This window comes from Drosophila takahashii, chromosome X (assembly GCF_030179915.1).
Source record: "Drosophila takahashii strain IR98-3 E-12201 chromosome X, DtakHiC1v2, whole genome shotgun sequence".
NCBI classification, from domain to species: Eukaryota; Metazoa; Arthropoda; class Insecta; order Diptera; family Drosophilidae; genus Drosophila; species Drosophila takahashii.
In genome coordinates this window covers 7,715,191-7,730,158 of record NC_091683.1, presented here as the reverse complement: position 1 = coordinate 7,730,158, position 14,968 = coordinate 7,715,191, and the positions used below count along the sequence as shown (strand labels likewise).

The 14,968-nt window shown below is 38.9% G+C and overlaps 4 protein-coding genes across 5 annotated transcripts; 1 reads left to right on the top strand and 3 right to left on the bottom strand.

Moving 5' to 3' along the window:
* Window positions 1–5: 5 nt before the first annotated feature.
* Window positions 6–1,482, bottom strand: Gr8a (Gustatory receptor 8a). Its single transcript, XM_017150639.3, has 4 exons — window positions 546–1,482; window positions 340–491; window positions 192–281; window positions 6–130 (listed from the first exon to the last, which is right to left on the bottom strand). The coding sequence occupies exons 1-4, from the start codon at window positions 1,459–1,461 to the stop codon at window positions 56–58; spliced, it is 1,233 nt and encodes a 410-aa protein (XP_017006128.2). The 5' UTR covers window positions 1,462–1,482; the 3' UTR covers window positions 6–55.
* A 955-nt stretch (window positions 1,483–2,437) lies between these two features.
* LOC108063501 (atrophin-1) lies at window positions 2,438–3,695 on the bottom strand. The gene has a single exon (XM_017150615.3). The coding sequence runs from the start codon at window positions 3,647–3,649 to the stop codon at window positions 2,561–2,563; it is 1,089 nt and encodes a 362-aa protein (XP_017006104.2). The 5' UTR covers window positions 3,650–3,695; the 3' UTR covers window positions 2,438–2,560.
* Window positions 3,696–6,605: 2,910 nt separating this feature from the next.
* t (C45 family peptidase tan) lies at window positions 6,606–13,890 on the top strand. Of its 2 annotated transcripts, XM_070218956.1 has the most exons (9): window positions 6,606–6,933; window positions 9,164–9,257; window positions 9,324–9,427; window positions 11,592–11,702; window positions 11,777–12,011; window positions 12,669–12,789; window positions 12,857–12,973; window positions 13,041–13,331; window positions 13,401–13,890. In XM_070218956.1, the coding sequence occupies exons 1-9, from the start codon at window positions 6,847–6,849 to the stop codon at window positions 13,516–13,518; spliced, it is 1,278 nt and encodes a 425-aa protein (XP_070075057.1). In that variant the 5' UTR covers window positions 6,606–6,846; the 3' UTR covers window positions 13,519–13,890. The 2 variants fall into 2 exon arrangements, with proteins under 2 accessions (XP_070075057.1, XP_017006142.1); XM_017150653.3 differs by having other exon boundaries at window positions 13,041–13,533.
* Window positions 13,891–14,102: 212 nt separating this feature from the next.
* Window positions 14,103–14,904, bottom strand: LOC108063504 (uncharacterized). The gene has a single exon (XM_017150619.3). The coding sequence runs from the start codon at window positions 14,782–14,784 to the stop codon at window positions 14,284–14,286; it is 501 nt and encodes a 166-aa protein (XP_017006108.2). The 5' UTR covers window positions 14,785–14,904; the 3' UTR covers window positions 14,103–14,283.
* Between the last annotated feature and the right edge of the window lie 64 nt (window positions 14,905–14,968).

Genomic DNA, 14,968 nt, shown 5'->3' with positions numbered 1-14,968 from the left:
TCTAGAGGTTTGTTTTTAGCACCCTTAAGTTGACTGTGTAATATGTAATCCTTTTCTACGAGTACTGATTGCTGAACTTTGGTATAAACTGGATGGTGTAGATCATGTAGGTGCCCACCGAACAGGCAATCTGCAAGAAGAATAGATGAGTAGAGAAGTCGAGGATTCCTTGAGGATTAAAGATAACCCACCCGCGTAAGAAGACTGCAATCTAGAGTGGTCAAACCCAGGCAATCGATTCGCATCGGCTGATGCAGCAGTTGCAGCGAAAAGTTTTGAATCTTTTGGAGTAAACAAGAGTGAGGATCAGATATATCATTACATATAATTAAAACCTGCCTGCAGGGAGAGATCGGGGCAGCTGCAGCAGCCGGAATCGGTGACTATGTTGTGCAACTGGTGGGCAATCCGCGGCACAATGACCATGCAGCTCTGCGAGGCGTAAATGAAGGCGGGGATCTCCAGCAAGGCGGGCAAGATTAAATAGTAGTCTGCAATGAAATCACTAATATATTATCTTTTTATTCCAGCAAAATCTCACCCACCTATATTAACCACATTATTATATATGCTGTAGTACATGAAGTAGCAGTCCACGGCGATCCGGATGTTGATGGTCAGCAGGACGGCCAGAATGGAGAAGTTGAAGGCGCCGAGGAAGCACCTGAGCATGTCGTACACATCGCTGTAGATGAGCTGCTTTTGGCGCAGTCGTCGTCGCAGGAAACCCTCGAAGTTGGGAAAACTCCTTCCAGTTTCGCTGGCAAACCGGGAGTACTCCGCCAGGAGGCCGAGTTCCCGCTCCAGGGCAATCAACTGCTCCCTCACCAGCTCCAGATGCATCACAAACTGAATGTTCCGCATGTACGTGAGGCAGACGAGCGGCTCGTAGGTGCTCCAGAAGAGGAGCATGTGGTTGGTCAGCGGCTGCACCTGCCACAAGCCCAAATGGAGCAGCAGCTCGGCGCACATCATGGCGTACAGGGAGATTAGGTAGCGACGGTGCTGCTGGCACTCGCTGCGCAGGCTCGCCTGGAAGTGCTGCCCATTCAGCTTGGAGTGCAGCCACCAGAAGTTGGCCAAATGCCGCTGGCTGCTCAGCGTCTCCAGATAAATAGCAGCCACGGCCAACTGGGCGAATACGTATTTCAAGGCATCATTCACACAGCCGAAGGCATCGCCGCGATAGAGGAACTCCTCGCCGCTGGTCAGGCACATGATGATCAGGCCGCTCAGCGAGACCAGCAGGAACAGGCTCCAGGCCATCAGCTGCCTCCGCATCCTCGCCGGACTGCCGTCGCCCGGCAGGGGCAGTCCATGGAAGCCGAGCACCTGGTAGAGCCGCAGGTGGAACCGCAGGACGCGACCCAGACGGCCGCTCATCGTGGACTGTTCGGCGCGGGGAGACTTTTCCCATCGAAAGGGAATTATCTGGAGGCCCGATCTGCGCTTTAATACCATTAGCCTAAGTGGGTGCTTAAGAATACTGAGAAAAATAATAATAATAGATATTGGATTAGATATTCTTATCGTAAAATCTGTTTATGAAAAACCCATTTCGTTTTTACATGAACTACTCATTTCGAGCATATCAAATTTAAATTTCAAGTTAATATTTATATTATTTTTTTAGAAGAAGAGAGCAAATAAAAATCTCTTAATATCAAAAAAAAAAAAATAAAAATTGACATTACTTAATGTAAAATCGATCTTCGCTTCATATCGATTTTTTTGAATGCATTCAAAGGAACTTATTTATGATATATTTTTGAGAATAATTTATTTGTAATCATAGTGATTTTTATACTCTTCAGTTTACATTTGATGAAATATTTTTAAATGATTAAAAATAGTTTCATTCCAAAGATCTCATTCATTTCTGATGTTTGTTCTACAAGCGGTTTTCAATGGCGGCGTTCAGCCTTAGGATAATTGCAATTAGCAGATAGTACTTAAAAACAGATGGCTAAGTGAACCAGTATTTAAAGTTGGAAATTAAATGGTACTTAAATAACTGAGTGCATTTTCCTATTGGACCATTAAAATGGATAATTTTATGTGCTTGAATTAAATTATTTGTGGATTCAAGATCAAATTATGTGCACTAATTGGACAGTCTCTTTTTTTATACATCAACTTTCGAGAAAATGGCCACGTTTTCGTTACTTGATAGTTATTCCGATTTAATATATTAGTTTTTATTATTATTATTAAAATTATAACACACAAAGAAAAGCATGTAAAATCGATATGTTCGTGTAAATTTCTGGTTATGCAAGTTAAAATTGATATTACATTATGTAAAATCGATCTACATTTCATATAGTTTTTTGTTTTGGGTGAAGAATAAAAACTTATTCATTTATTATTTAAACCTTAAAATTTATTAATGTTATTTTTAAAATTATAAGAACACAAATTGATTTTTCTGAGTGTTTGTACGCATTTATTCATTTATCATTTAGATCTTAAAACTGAAATAATCAACTTAGGGGACTAGGAAAAAAAAGAGCAATAAATAGATCTTAGATTAGGCGAGGTGTTGGTCCCGTTGGTCCACCTACAGGTAGGGCCCACTGTACTGGTAGCCCTGGACATGGCCCACATTGTAGCTATCGACGCCGCTGTAGGTTTCCGCCGCGGCACTGTTGAATCCCTTGGACTCGGGCCAATCCACGAGGGAGGATGAAGGTCGCGGGCGTCGGCGAGGCGGAGGAGGTGCGTACGTGTCCACCGGCTCCTCCTCCTCCTCCTCCTGCTGGCCATAGGGATCGCTGGAGGAGGGCACCTGGACGGAGGGCCGGAAGTCGCTGCTACTTCCGCTTGCAGAGGAGGAGGGTCTGGAGTAATCGTATCCGTAGGAGGAGGATTCCTGAGGAGCCTCTAAAGTGTAAGCAGGTTGCACCCGGTTTGACTTGGAGCTGCGATGCGCCTGGCTGGGCGGGATGTAGGCGTGGCTGGGCGGGGAGTAGCTATAGCCCGAATCCGTCTCCTGGTGATCCACGTGCTCCTCCACGGGAGCTGGCTCCGCATAGGCGCCAATGCCCAGCGAAGAGTGATGAAGATGATGTTTCGCATAATGATAATCCTCCTCCTCCGCCTCCTGGAGATGCTGATGATGATGATGATGGTGATGCGCCGACTGCTTGGGACGCGACTCAATCACGCGATATGTCTCCACGGCGGGCTCATGGTGATCCTCGTAGTCGTAGCCATGTGGACGGTGCTGCTCCTCGATGATGGTGTAGGTGTTGACCTTCTTTTTAGGCGGAGGAGGAGGCGGTTTCTTGGCGTAGGTCTCTGCGAGATGATCGGCCAGCTCCTTGGCGTGATTGAGATACTCGGCATGCTCGCTCATGTGCTGCGGCTTGTCCAGATCCGAGAGGATCACGCTCTCCAGCAGAGGACTCGGCTTGGGTCTGGGTCGATTGGCGCGACTCCGGAGCAGCTGGTGGGGATGCGGATGGTGGTGGAAGTGGTGGATCACCTTGTGCGACGGCTCCTCCGCCGGAGACTCCTCCTTGGGTACATGCACCTTGATGTGGACATACTCGTTGCCAAATCCTGCTGTCAAAATGGGCAGGAGAAGCATCAGGAGGAGTAGCAGATGGGAGCCAATCCATGCCATGTCGTCTCGTCGAGTGGTCATCACCTTATGGCCGCCGCCTTGCCAAAATTGGTTTAAACCGAAGTCTTTCTTTTGTCAAAATTTATATACAACCTCCATCGGTGGCGACGACAAGCATCTTGACCTACGGGCCCTCGGGTGAAATGGGTAGCACTTGGCCCTCAGTCGACCCCCGAATGCCCTATGTTCCCGAAATAAGCACTGTGTGTCATTCGTGGGATTTGTACTATTAAGTGGGTATACTTTATTGCAAAATTGGAAAATTATTTCTGAAAATATTATATTTCGCGTAGAGAAATGTTAAAAAAAAATATTATAGTCTCAAAAAAAAGTAGATTATGGTTTTCTTCGTTTTTTGTTATCGCAAAATTACAAAATAATTACTAAAAATATTATATTTTTTAGTGTTAAATAGTTATATCAAAAAAATGTTATAATCCTAATAAAACGTAGATTAGTTTTTCAGTTTTTCATTTTTTAAAGAGATTACCAGTGAAAATATTATATTTCTTAGTTTTAAAACTTAAAAAAAAATATTATAATCTTAAAAAAACTTTTTTTTCTTTGTTTTTAAAACTGATAAAACTAAAACGCAATAGAGTGATATTTTTTAAAAAAGATTACTAATAAACTTTCCATTATATTACGTATACGCCCCTTATGTTTCTTATCCATTTGCTTCTGAGAATTATGATTTCTTGGCTGCTTTCTTTGTGATCAAAAGGAATTTTGCATAATTGATATGTATTAATCAATTTCTGACGTCTTGGCCTATCAATGGACCTATTCCCGATATAATGCGTAACGTTTACGATTGATAAATGGAAAATAAATCCCATGACGTATTCTTTTTTTATTTATTTATTTTAATGTTTTAATATCGTTCTATTTGAAATTTTTGTTAGATGATCTTATAGTTAGGTACCCCGAAAAATAATATAGGGCGTAACGTTTTCTATTGATAGCTGAAAAATAAATCCCATGACGTATTTTCTTTCCTATTACCGTGTTTTAAAGTTTTATTATTTTTCTATTTACATTTTTTTGTTAGATGATCTTAAAGTTAACATCCCCGAAAAGCAGGTGAGTGTGGATAGTGTAAAAGGCAACTGTAAAATGTCATTTTCTTGCAATCCACCGTTCGACAGCATCTCATTCTCTCTCTCTCTCCCTCTCTCTCTAACACCAAATCCAACGGTGTTTTTGGGTTTTGTGGGTTTTATTTGTTTTAACTTTTGTTTTCATTATTATTGAAATGCGATGCATATATTTTTCTAGCCGCCAGCCAAACGACGACGGCAACAACAACGAAGGAAAGTTAATACAAATTGAATAATGAAAGCGACCTGATCTGTTCGAACTATCGGGGAAATTACAGTATCTATGGATACAGATACAGATACAGATACAAATGCGCGTTCATTCATAATCGAAATTCTCACTTATATAATACAAATATTTTTTAGTTTCGCACCGCTCTGTGTTTTTCGCCACGAAATCAATAAAAACATTTAATTGTGATGCTAATGGGCAAAAAGATACTGAGAAAGTTGCGCCTCGGCATCATTATCATGATCATCATTATCAGTATCATTATCATTACCACTCTGAAAGCTCTCTCATATAAAAACAAAAAAAAACCAAACAAAATTTAATTAAAATGCAAGTGGCATATCATATGGATTGAATATATTTCGAGAAGTTCGGGATGAAATGTAATTTATTCGCATTTCATTTGCTCGATTCAATGGATAAAAAGTTCTGATCCCCGAAACCAATTTATAATTCCAATCTATAATTCATGAATATTAAATATCGGTTCACACGCTTTTCAGTCGGCGTGGAAATTAACCAGAAAAATGGGGAATGCAAAATCCAACCCAGTTAAAAAGCAATAAATGGAAAGAAAAGAAAACGGCGAGCGAAACAATCGAAAACGTGTTTATATGGACGGCAAACAAAAGCGAAAATATTCATGGTCAGTTGTTGGATGGGGGTACTTCGGGGTATATCGGGTATTTCTAGCACTCATATTACGTATACGCAAAAGAAGAGGGTAAGAAAATAAAACGAAACCGTTCCATTAAGTCGTAAAGCCTATTAGACGACGACTAATTGACTTAGCAGCCGAAAACATTCTAATATCTGAATTTTTGACAGCCAACGCTTTATAATCGGAATTCAACGTATTATCGTAGAATAATCTCTGCCTAATAGAATCTGAAAGTAGCAAGAGCCCTTTTAACCCTTGAATTGCCGGTTCAATATTGACGGAAGGAATAGTTGAATAAAACATATCGGAAATACCACTGGAAAATAGTTGAATAACAATAACTGAATAGAATTCTTCGGGTTTACTGGTCAAAGTGAGTATATTTAACCTGTTATTTTAGAAGAAACTTTTTTTTATTTTATCCAATTTTATTTTTGGGTTCTACAGAAATTAAAACATTTAAGTTTTCTAATAAAACAGTCTTTAAATTGTATTTACATTTGTATATTATTGTTATATCTGAAAATGTTAGAGATTATTATTAAGTTTTGAAAAAGCAGTGCTCCAGAATGTTTGAAAAACTATTTTTGTGTTTTTTGGTGATGCAAATATTTGTAAAAAATGAAATAGTGACATATATTAAACCATTTTTAGTGTCTAGTTTAAAAACAGCAATAAATAAAAGTCGTTAAACTTTCACTTTTTTGTAAAGAGATAGATTAGAGTCATAAAACTCGATTCAAACAACATCATTTCCAAATAAAATATAATAAAAATGTTGCTGATCTAACCATCATGAATATTAGTTTGTAGCCCAAGTTCGAGGTATACTTGGTCGTTAATGGGTTAAACTAACGGCCGTAATCGATAACGCCGCCGCAGCGCTCTCTGCCGACGCCGACAGCGACTGCGGCAGCGGTGGCGACTGCGACGCCTGCCTGCGTCGGCGCCAAAACAAAACAAATCAGTTTGAATTCTGCCTTCAAGCGCTCTAGAACAAATCAGCCAATGTTCTGAATCTGAATCCGAATCCGAATCCGAATCGAGACGTTACTTTTGTTTACAACTCACGTTTTGTTATCATATCAACGGACGCGACTCTTTCTTTTTATTTTGTGTTTGCCGAGAGCAAAAGAGCTTTTCACTGCTTTCGTGCGATAAGAACTCATAAGAACTCCCCACTTAGAAGCCCGAGTTCCGAACCCTTTCAGATCTCCCAGCCAGAATGTCCTCCGGAAAGATCCTGCCACGTCGCCAGGCGGTCCCAGTCCTCTACACCAGGGGCACCCACTACGAAGTGGGCTTCGATATGGTAAGTAATCAGTGCTGCCATCACTCAGCTTGAAAAACAGGACAGATAAGCCAAAAAAAACAGGGAAAAAAAGGACAAAAAATTTTAAAAAAGGACAAAAAAAGGGACAAAAGTAAATGCGCCTCCATTTTTCTGTTTTACCAATGGGTTATATAATTACTTAATTTAAATGGATTTTATATTAAATTCAATTATGTAATGACCTACTGCGCCCGACTCACATCCTTCTTTGTTTGAACATTTTACCATGGTAAATTTTTGTGCGTACACACAAAAAAAAAACTTGGTAAAATCAACTGTAATAATTGTCAAACAGGCCCCAACCAGCAAAATTGTCAATTCTACTAAGTAAATAGTCATTTTACAACAACAAAATACACACAATTAGCAAAGACACAAACCCAAAGCAAAAACAAAATACACGTAACTATTATAATAGTTACGTAACTATCTTTGTTGGTCAATTTTACCAAGCAATTTTTTTGTGTGTATACGTAATAATCTAAAATTATTAAAATAATAAGAGCATTTCAAGTAACTATATTGGTAATACAAAAAAATTCAATATCTGCCTCAAACCCGACGAGACGTAAAAATCTGAAATTTTTTTCTGACAAAAAAGCAGAGAGTAAAAGTTGAGAAATTTTTAAAGTGTTTTCCTCTTTTTTTTGCTACAGAAAAAATCGTACTATAAAGAAAATCCATCGACTGCTTTACGTCTCTTTGATAATTTGTAAAAATAATTATTTTTTAAGTGCCGAACTGTAAGATTGATGGTTAAAAAGGCGTTTTAGCATATAAAAACAGGTTTACACACTTTCGACTGGCAAAAATAACACTCAAAACCTTATTTTTGAAAAAAGGACAGATTTCCGGATAGGGGATGTTTGAAATTTTTTCCGGATAAACCCGTTAAAAAAAGGACAGATCTGTCCGGAAAAAGGACAAAATGGCAGCACTGTAAGTAATCGAACTCCCCCCACCAAAACCTTTGCGACCTTTAAGAACTTTCGTTTACCTTCGGTCACGGCAGCTAAATTTTTAATGAGTTTGTTTATTTTGGGGATACATTCAAATTTATAAATTTAAATCTAACTATCAAGAAATAATTTCAGTAATAATAATATAGAATATTATAATTTCATAGCCTACTAAAAAATATAAATAAAAGAATATCAAGTTACCACATAAAGATAAAATATAATATTATTTTTTTGGGCCAAAGTCTAGCATAATTAGCTACATATTTTAACCACAAACGATGACCTAATGGATTAGGATTATCTCAACCCAATTACTTAACTGAGAATGAGGTAGAACACAATTCCCACCAAACCATTGATTCTTTTAGGCAGTGCTCCCTGTGATATGAAAGACTAGAAATTTTGCACTTTTTTGCACCCCCAAATGGGTCGTTCTTATATGGGACTCTATCTGATAACCCACATTTTTATCTGGATTGCGGTTGCTATAAACTAAAGCCAGTTGGGCTATATCTTAATGTCTGGCCCCCCAAAGACCTCGATTCGTTTGACAACTCCCGGACCCAGACGCTGTTTACAAATGCAGATTCGTGATTCTCGTGGCTTTGTCTAACTGTCTTTTTTTATTCTACCAATCGGGCCAAGAATATTAGCTACACTTGAAAAACAATAGAACTTATGAAGATATAGAACTAACAATAAAGTAATATTATATTGTAAAGAAAAGATTCCATGTAATTATATTCCCATTTTGATATTTAAATATTATAAAATATTTTAATGCATTTCTAAAAATGAAAGACTTGTTGGCTATGCAGTTCAGGGACCTTTTCCTTTCGGTAATAAAATATTTAGCATTTTTCGATGGACGTGCCTCGGCATCCGTGTCCATTTATGTCGCTATGTTCGGGACCCGCCCAAAAAGGTTACCTCAAGTCAAACTCTATACACTTTGCAACGGACAACGGACAGCGGACAACGGACAACGTGTTCAATATATTGTTTAATTTGTATAATTATTCATATTTTTTGTGTCTTAGTTGGTGGCTTTGTTTACCCCACCGATCGGTCGTGATCGATTATGTTTCTGTTTCTGTTTTCGATTTCATTGTTGTCTTCCATTAAACAAACACCCCGAGCGTTTTGGCGAATCGATCTGAGAGTTCCGAGATCGTGTCCAAATGGGAAAGCACTTAATCGTTTCGAGTAATAAATGTTATAATAAAAAAAATACATTTTAATTGCAGGGCCGCACATTTGGCTCGATGATCAAGAACTTTCTGATCTTATCGAAGCCCCTCAACGAGACCTACTTGCCGCTCTATCATTCCCCAAAAGGCAGTGAGTACCGAAAGTGATGGTGTAGTGAAGATTTAGTGATTCATGATGATCTGGCTTGCTTTCCAGGGCAAATCTACAATGAGACCCTGGGATCGGTGAAGGACAGCTTCCCCCAGTACATTCGCGAATTGGAGGGCGTGGCCGATGGTGCGGAGGTGGAATTCCATAAGGTGAGTCAAGTCCACACAATTAGCACCCAACTGTAAACGGGCCGCTAGTCAACTAATCAGCTAATAAGCTAATAAGCATTTTAGCAAATATAATATAATACACAATTAAATGGCCATTAAAACGAATACACATAATTGCATTGCACTGGCTGTGGCTCAAATATTGTAATGGCAATCGAATCGAAACAATAATAATCGCACCGCAAGGCCCGTCGTCGTGGGAGTGGGTTCACATGCTCAAAAGTTCCAAGTTCTAACGGTAATGGGGTCTATCTATAGGTCCGAACCCAAGTTTAAGAGGCCCAAGTTTCGTGTTGCGTGTTCGGTTGCCAATTGTAACCCCAATGACAACATTAAATGCGATTTGCGAGTGCACTGCCCCAAGTACAGTGGTAATTGGCTACTGGCCATTAGCCTATTCCATATTTATGGGATGGGATCGAATCGCAATCGAATCGATCGGATGTTATCTAATCAATCGTGCAATTAGATGGTTTGCCTTTAATTCCGTTTTAATTAATTCGATTGCACAATCGATTAGGTGGCTAACAAAAACAAATACGCTGTTAATTAGCCAGTCGTGATTAGCCGGTGACCACTGTGCGCGAACAGAACTCGAAATGTTGACCGTGCAGAGCGCAGACATTGAACTAGTTCCGTTGCTGGGGTCTTGAGAATAGAATGATGTGATAGACAGCCGGTCTTTCAGCCAGGTGACTGTCTCTCTCTCAAAACTATATACCCTTTTATGGGGGATCACTTGGCTAGCTGTGATTTCGTGCTACGGTTGGGATCTTAAATCTATAACAATTATTTTTCTCATTTATAAACTTGTAGAGTTAGGATCTCTAAAGATATTTTTCTTACTGCTTTTTTTTCCCAATTTTACACTTCGTATTATAACAAACTTTTAAATACTTACATATTTTCTATATTCAGTATAATATCTTTATATCTACATTTTGTTTTTTATTTTCTTAAATGAGGGATTTTATTAGGTTAGGAACTTAAATCTATAACAATTCTTTCTTACTTCTTTTTATCCAAATTTACCTTTCTATATTGAGGATAATATTATAGTTTCTACATTTTGTTTTTATTTTCTTATATGAGGGATTTTATTAGAATATCATAATTATTAAATGGGAAGGGTATTCAAAAGCTTCTATACTCATTACCTTATTTTCTAAGCCAATTTGTCATTGGCCAAGGCGCACATATAAATAAAAAGCCGTCAAGAGAAGCCGGCGAAAGAGGAAAGACGGTGAGGAACCCTTCTTTGGCTTCTTCGAACTGCGATTCGAATTCGATTCGATTGTTTGAATTTAAATTGGGAGTAGGATTGGGAATGGGAATGAAGATTGGGAATAAGAGGGTGCTGAGAAGTAGAAGCCATCAATTAAACGGGCTCATTTGCATGGCTAAGTAGCTCCGCCATGGGCAGATGGAGATCGGATCGGATAGTTTGGGGGCCTCGATAATGTGTTATAATTTCTGCGCTCGCCTCTCCGATGCCAATTAATTGCACGCAAAAATCGCACCGACCTTGGCCAAGTCTACATAGAATATCTGGCTATGGTCACGGTGCGTCGCCTTCGTCTTGGTCTTTTCTCGCTTGGATTGTTGGATTGCTTGGATTGTCGGATCGCTTGGATTGATCATTATGCCGCTCAGGTGGCGGTGGCATTTTATAATTCAAATTAGTCGCATTATGAGTGCATTAAAGCAGGCGATTTTATGAGACACACAATTATTATTGTCTTGCGGTCGCTACAATTCTTTGCCTTATTAGCAGGGGCTGCCAAGATGATAGAATAATAGATAATATATACCCGAGATAAATACTTAATTATTCCAAATTTATTGGCCCGCTCATTTAAGTTTTAGAACTAATGAGCCATTATATTACTGGGTTTCGTTACAGTTTATTAATCACTTGATAATGAGACTACTTTTAAAAATACTTTTAAAATATTTGTTAAACGACATTGAACTTAACATTAAACTTTAGCAAAATGCAAAACTGGTTATAAAAATATATGGAAAAATGTGCAGCAAAAGATGTTGCCAAAAGCGCAGCAGCTGCTTTTATGACCAAAGCGATTAAAAACAAATTATGGGCACATATTATAAATAATAAATTGAGAACTATTATATATTTCAGCTATTTTTACTGCATCTGGATGAGATTCTGCCGCAGGCTTTGAAGCACCAGCCGCGCAGCAAAAACCAACCCACCGGCTGCTCCACGATCATTGTCAACCAGAAGAATTGCGTGAGTAGATTTTTAATTTTTATAATGTTTATAATTATTAATATTTTTTAATTTAATTTAATATTTTTTAATAGCGTCTCTTGGGCCACACCGAGGACGCCCTCACGGAGACCCTCAACCACTACTACTTCGTGGTGGCCCACATCATCAGCGACAAGCCGCAGGGCAAGTACAACGTGAAGGAGGAGCACTTCATGTCCCTCTGCTACGCCGGCCACCTTCCGGGATACACGATGAGCCAGAACCACCACGGCCTGGTCTTCAGCATCAACACTATCAGTGCGGAGCTGTTGCGCAGCGGCAAGACCCGTAAGTGTGCTAAAAAGATCTGGGAAAATATATTATAATATTATTGGAAGGCCCTAATGTCTAGACTTCAATTTGAATATACCTACTTTAAAATATACATTTTTTTAAGTGATAATAATTAAGTATTAATTGAACCCACTGATGTAGCATATTTTTTAAATTAAAAAAAAAACTATATATCATCTCTGCTAGTCCTAAAATATTAATATGGATTTTTAGAAACAAAAAAATAGTCAAAACATTTATTAAAAATATAAAATATTATTGTAATAATTTAAAATATATTTTTTAAATTAAAAAAAAACGATATATCATCTCTGCTACTCCTAAAGTAATATCAAGAATTTTAACAACTAAGAAATTGTCAAAACATTTATTAAAAATATAAAATATAATTTTATTATATTATGTTCTGCATTCATTTTCCCCTTAAAATGCGGGAAATTGTATGAGAATATTATGCGAAGGTTTTAGTATCTATCATTGAAAAAAAAAGATTTAAAAAATATATTTTTTTAGAGAAAATATACTTATTTATCACAAATATAATTAAACCCAGTATTAAAATCAAAGAATAAATAAATTGAATAATCCATTTAAAATCCTTTTAACTAGCTTTTTAAAATACTCTATATTTTTATAAATTTTCCCCCTCAGCTCGACACTTTATCACCAGAGCTCTGTTGGCCACCAGCAACGTGGACGATGCCTTCCGGGTGCTCAAGGATGCGGGCGTGGGAGCAGCGGATGCCTGCTCCATCAACTTTACCTTCCTGGCGTATGTGAAATATATATGTAAAATTAAGGATTCCCATCTTATATATGTTGTATATCCCAAAAACCAGCGATCCCCGCCAGATGTGCTACAATGTGGAGATGGCTCCTTCGCCGGAGCGCAAGAACGAGTCGCATTTGAACATCAAGGAGGTGCCGCTGGGCGAGCATAATTACCATGTTAACCAGTGGGTTGAAATATATATTTTATTTATTATATTTTATTTAATTTATTTTATATATTTTGCTAACCAGGTTCGATCGCATCCGGCAGGATCAGGCCAACGATCTGATGATCGACTCGAGTATCTCGCGAATGCAGACCTTCGGTAGCTACAAGCCGCCGATGAGCGAACAGGATGTGCGCCACATGCTGGGCGACGTCTCCGGCGGCGTCTACTGCGTTTGGCGGGAGAACAAGAGCTGCGACGAGGTGGTGAAGACCATTGCCGTGGGCATCTTCGATCTCTCAGCCAGGACGATCTCCCTGTACTCGGACAATCCCAGCGAGACGGAGCCCCACTGCCGCCTGCCGCTGCTCTTCAAGTAGATCCTTCGCTACTTAACTACTTAACCATTCTCAAATGACCATTATCTGTACTCCACCATATGCAGGTATTGCCACGTTTTTGTATTCCGAGTATTGCATTTCATTCAATGTTCTATATTCCTTATTTTTAAATTTACCAGTGACTTACATTTCGGAAATCTAAAAGAATTTAAAGAAAATTAGAAATTAAATTTTAGATATATTTTTTATTTTTTTTAGGCACTGTAAGAAAATTTTTGTATCATTCATTCGATTTTGTGGCTACTGTTCTTAACATCTTATTATGCATTGCTTTTGATTTTTGCTTTATTGGCTTATCATATTTGTATTAACCTCTACTCAAAGACCATAAAATATACTCATTGAATTTATTACACTAAAATATCAACTTTTTCAGTATATGTATACACACTCTTAACTCATTTTCTTTGTACCAAAAATAGTTTAAATATTTTTTTATCTATCTAAAAATTAGTCAAAAACATTTTAGTTTGATTTTTGTAAATTTAATCCAAATGTTTGAAAGTTTGCATTTTGGCTTTCCTTCAAAAATGTTATAGTTTTTATTTATGAAAATTTAAATCTGTATACGGAAACTGATATAAATATCGTATGTATGATGTACATTAATAAATATATATTTTCTATATAAAAAAAATATGGCAGTAATTTATTTTGACAGATGAAAATTATTATTATTAACATGAGTTGAAATATCAAAAAAATAGCCTTCTCCCAACTTCTTCAGATTAAAACTAAAATTGAAATGAGTGGTGATTGGTGATGATTTATTATAGCAGTCTACCACTTAATTGTCTTCCCTTTTGTGTAGCAGAAGGTGTTGTTGCTTTTGACGTCTCGGGATTTTTTTTTGTCATGTCATAGCCGTGACAGGTCCTTTTTGATTGGGAAGGGGGGGTCCTGGGATTGTAGATTACAGATTAGAGATTAGAGCTTCCTCAGCTTGCTGGCCACGACGAGGGGATTGTCGCGGCGGATCTCGTTGGCGCCCATGCCGCGGTAGTCGAAGCTACACTCATGACGGTCACTGTAGCGGTGGACGGCGCAGTAGGTGCCGCCGCAGCGGCAGGGGAATCCCCCGGTGAGTCCGAGCTTCTTGCCGCACTTGTCGCAGCGCTTCTTCTGGTTATCCTGGTCGCGGTTCTCCTCTTGATTATCGCGATTATCCTGCTGGCTCTGCTTTTGGTTTGAGTCTTGACCTTGCCCTTGGTTTTCACTGGATCCGGAGGCACTTTGACCCCCGTCGCCGCTGTTCGCCGCCTTCGAGTTCTGCTCACCCTGCGCCTGCTGCTGCTGCTGCCCCTGATCCTGCTGATCCTGCAGGGGCTCAGGGTCGCGATGGTCGGATCCTCGCGGCTCTCCCATCATCCTGCCCGCCTTGCGCCCCATGATGATTGACTTCGGTTCGCACAGTTTTCCGGCTTTCATTTTTCCTGATTTTCCTGCTTTTACGATCCTCTCAGCCGAAGGCTCTGCGTTGGATTGGCTCTATTGTAGCAGATTTTCGAATTTTGCAGCTATGACATGACATGACCTACTACAATTTCGGGCAAAGCGATTTCCAGGCAGCCACACTGAGCATTTTACTACACTACTTGGCAACCGAGTTCCG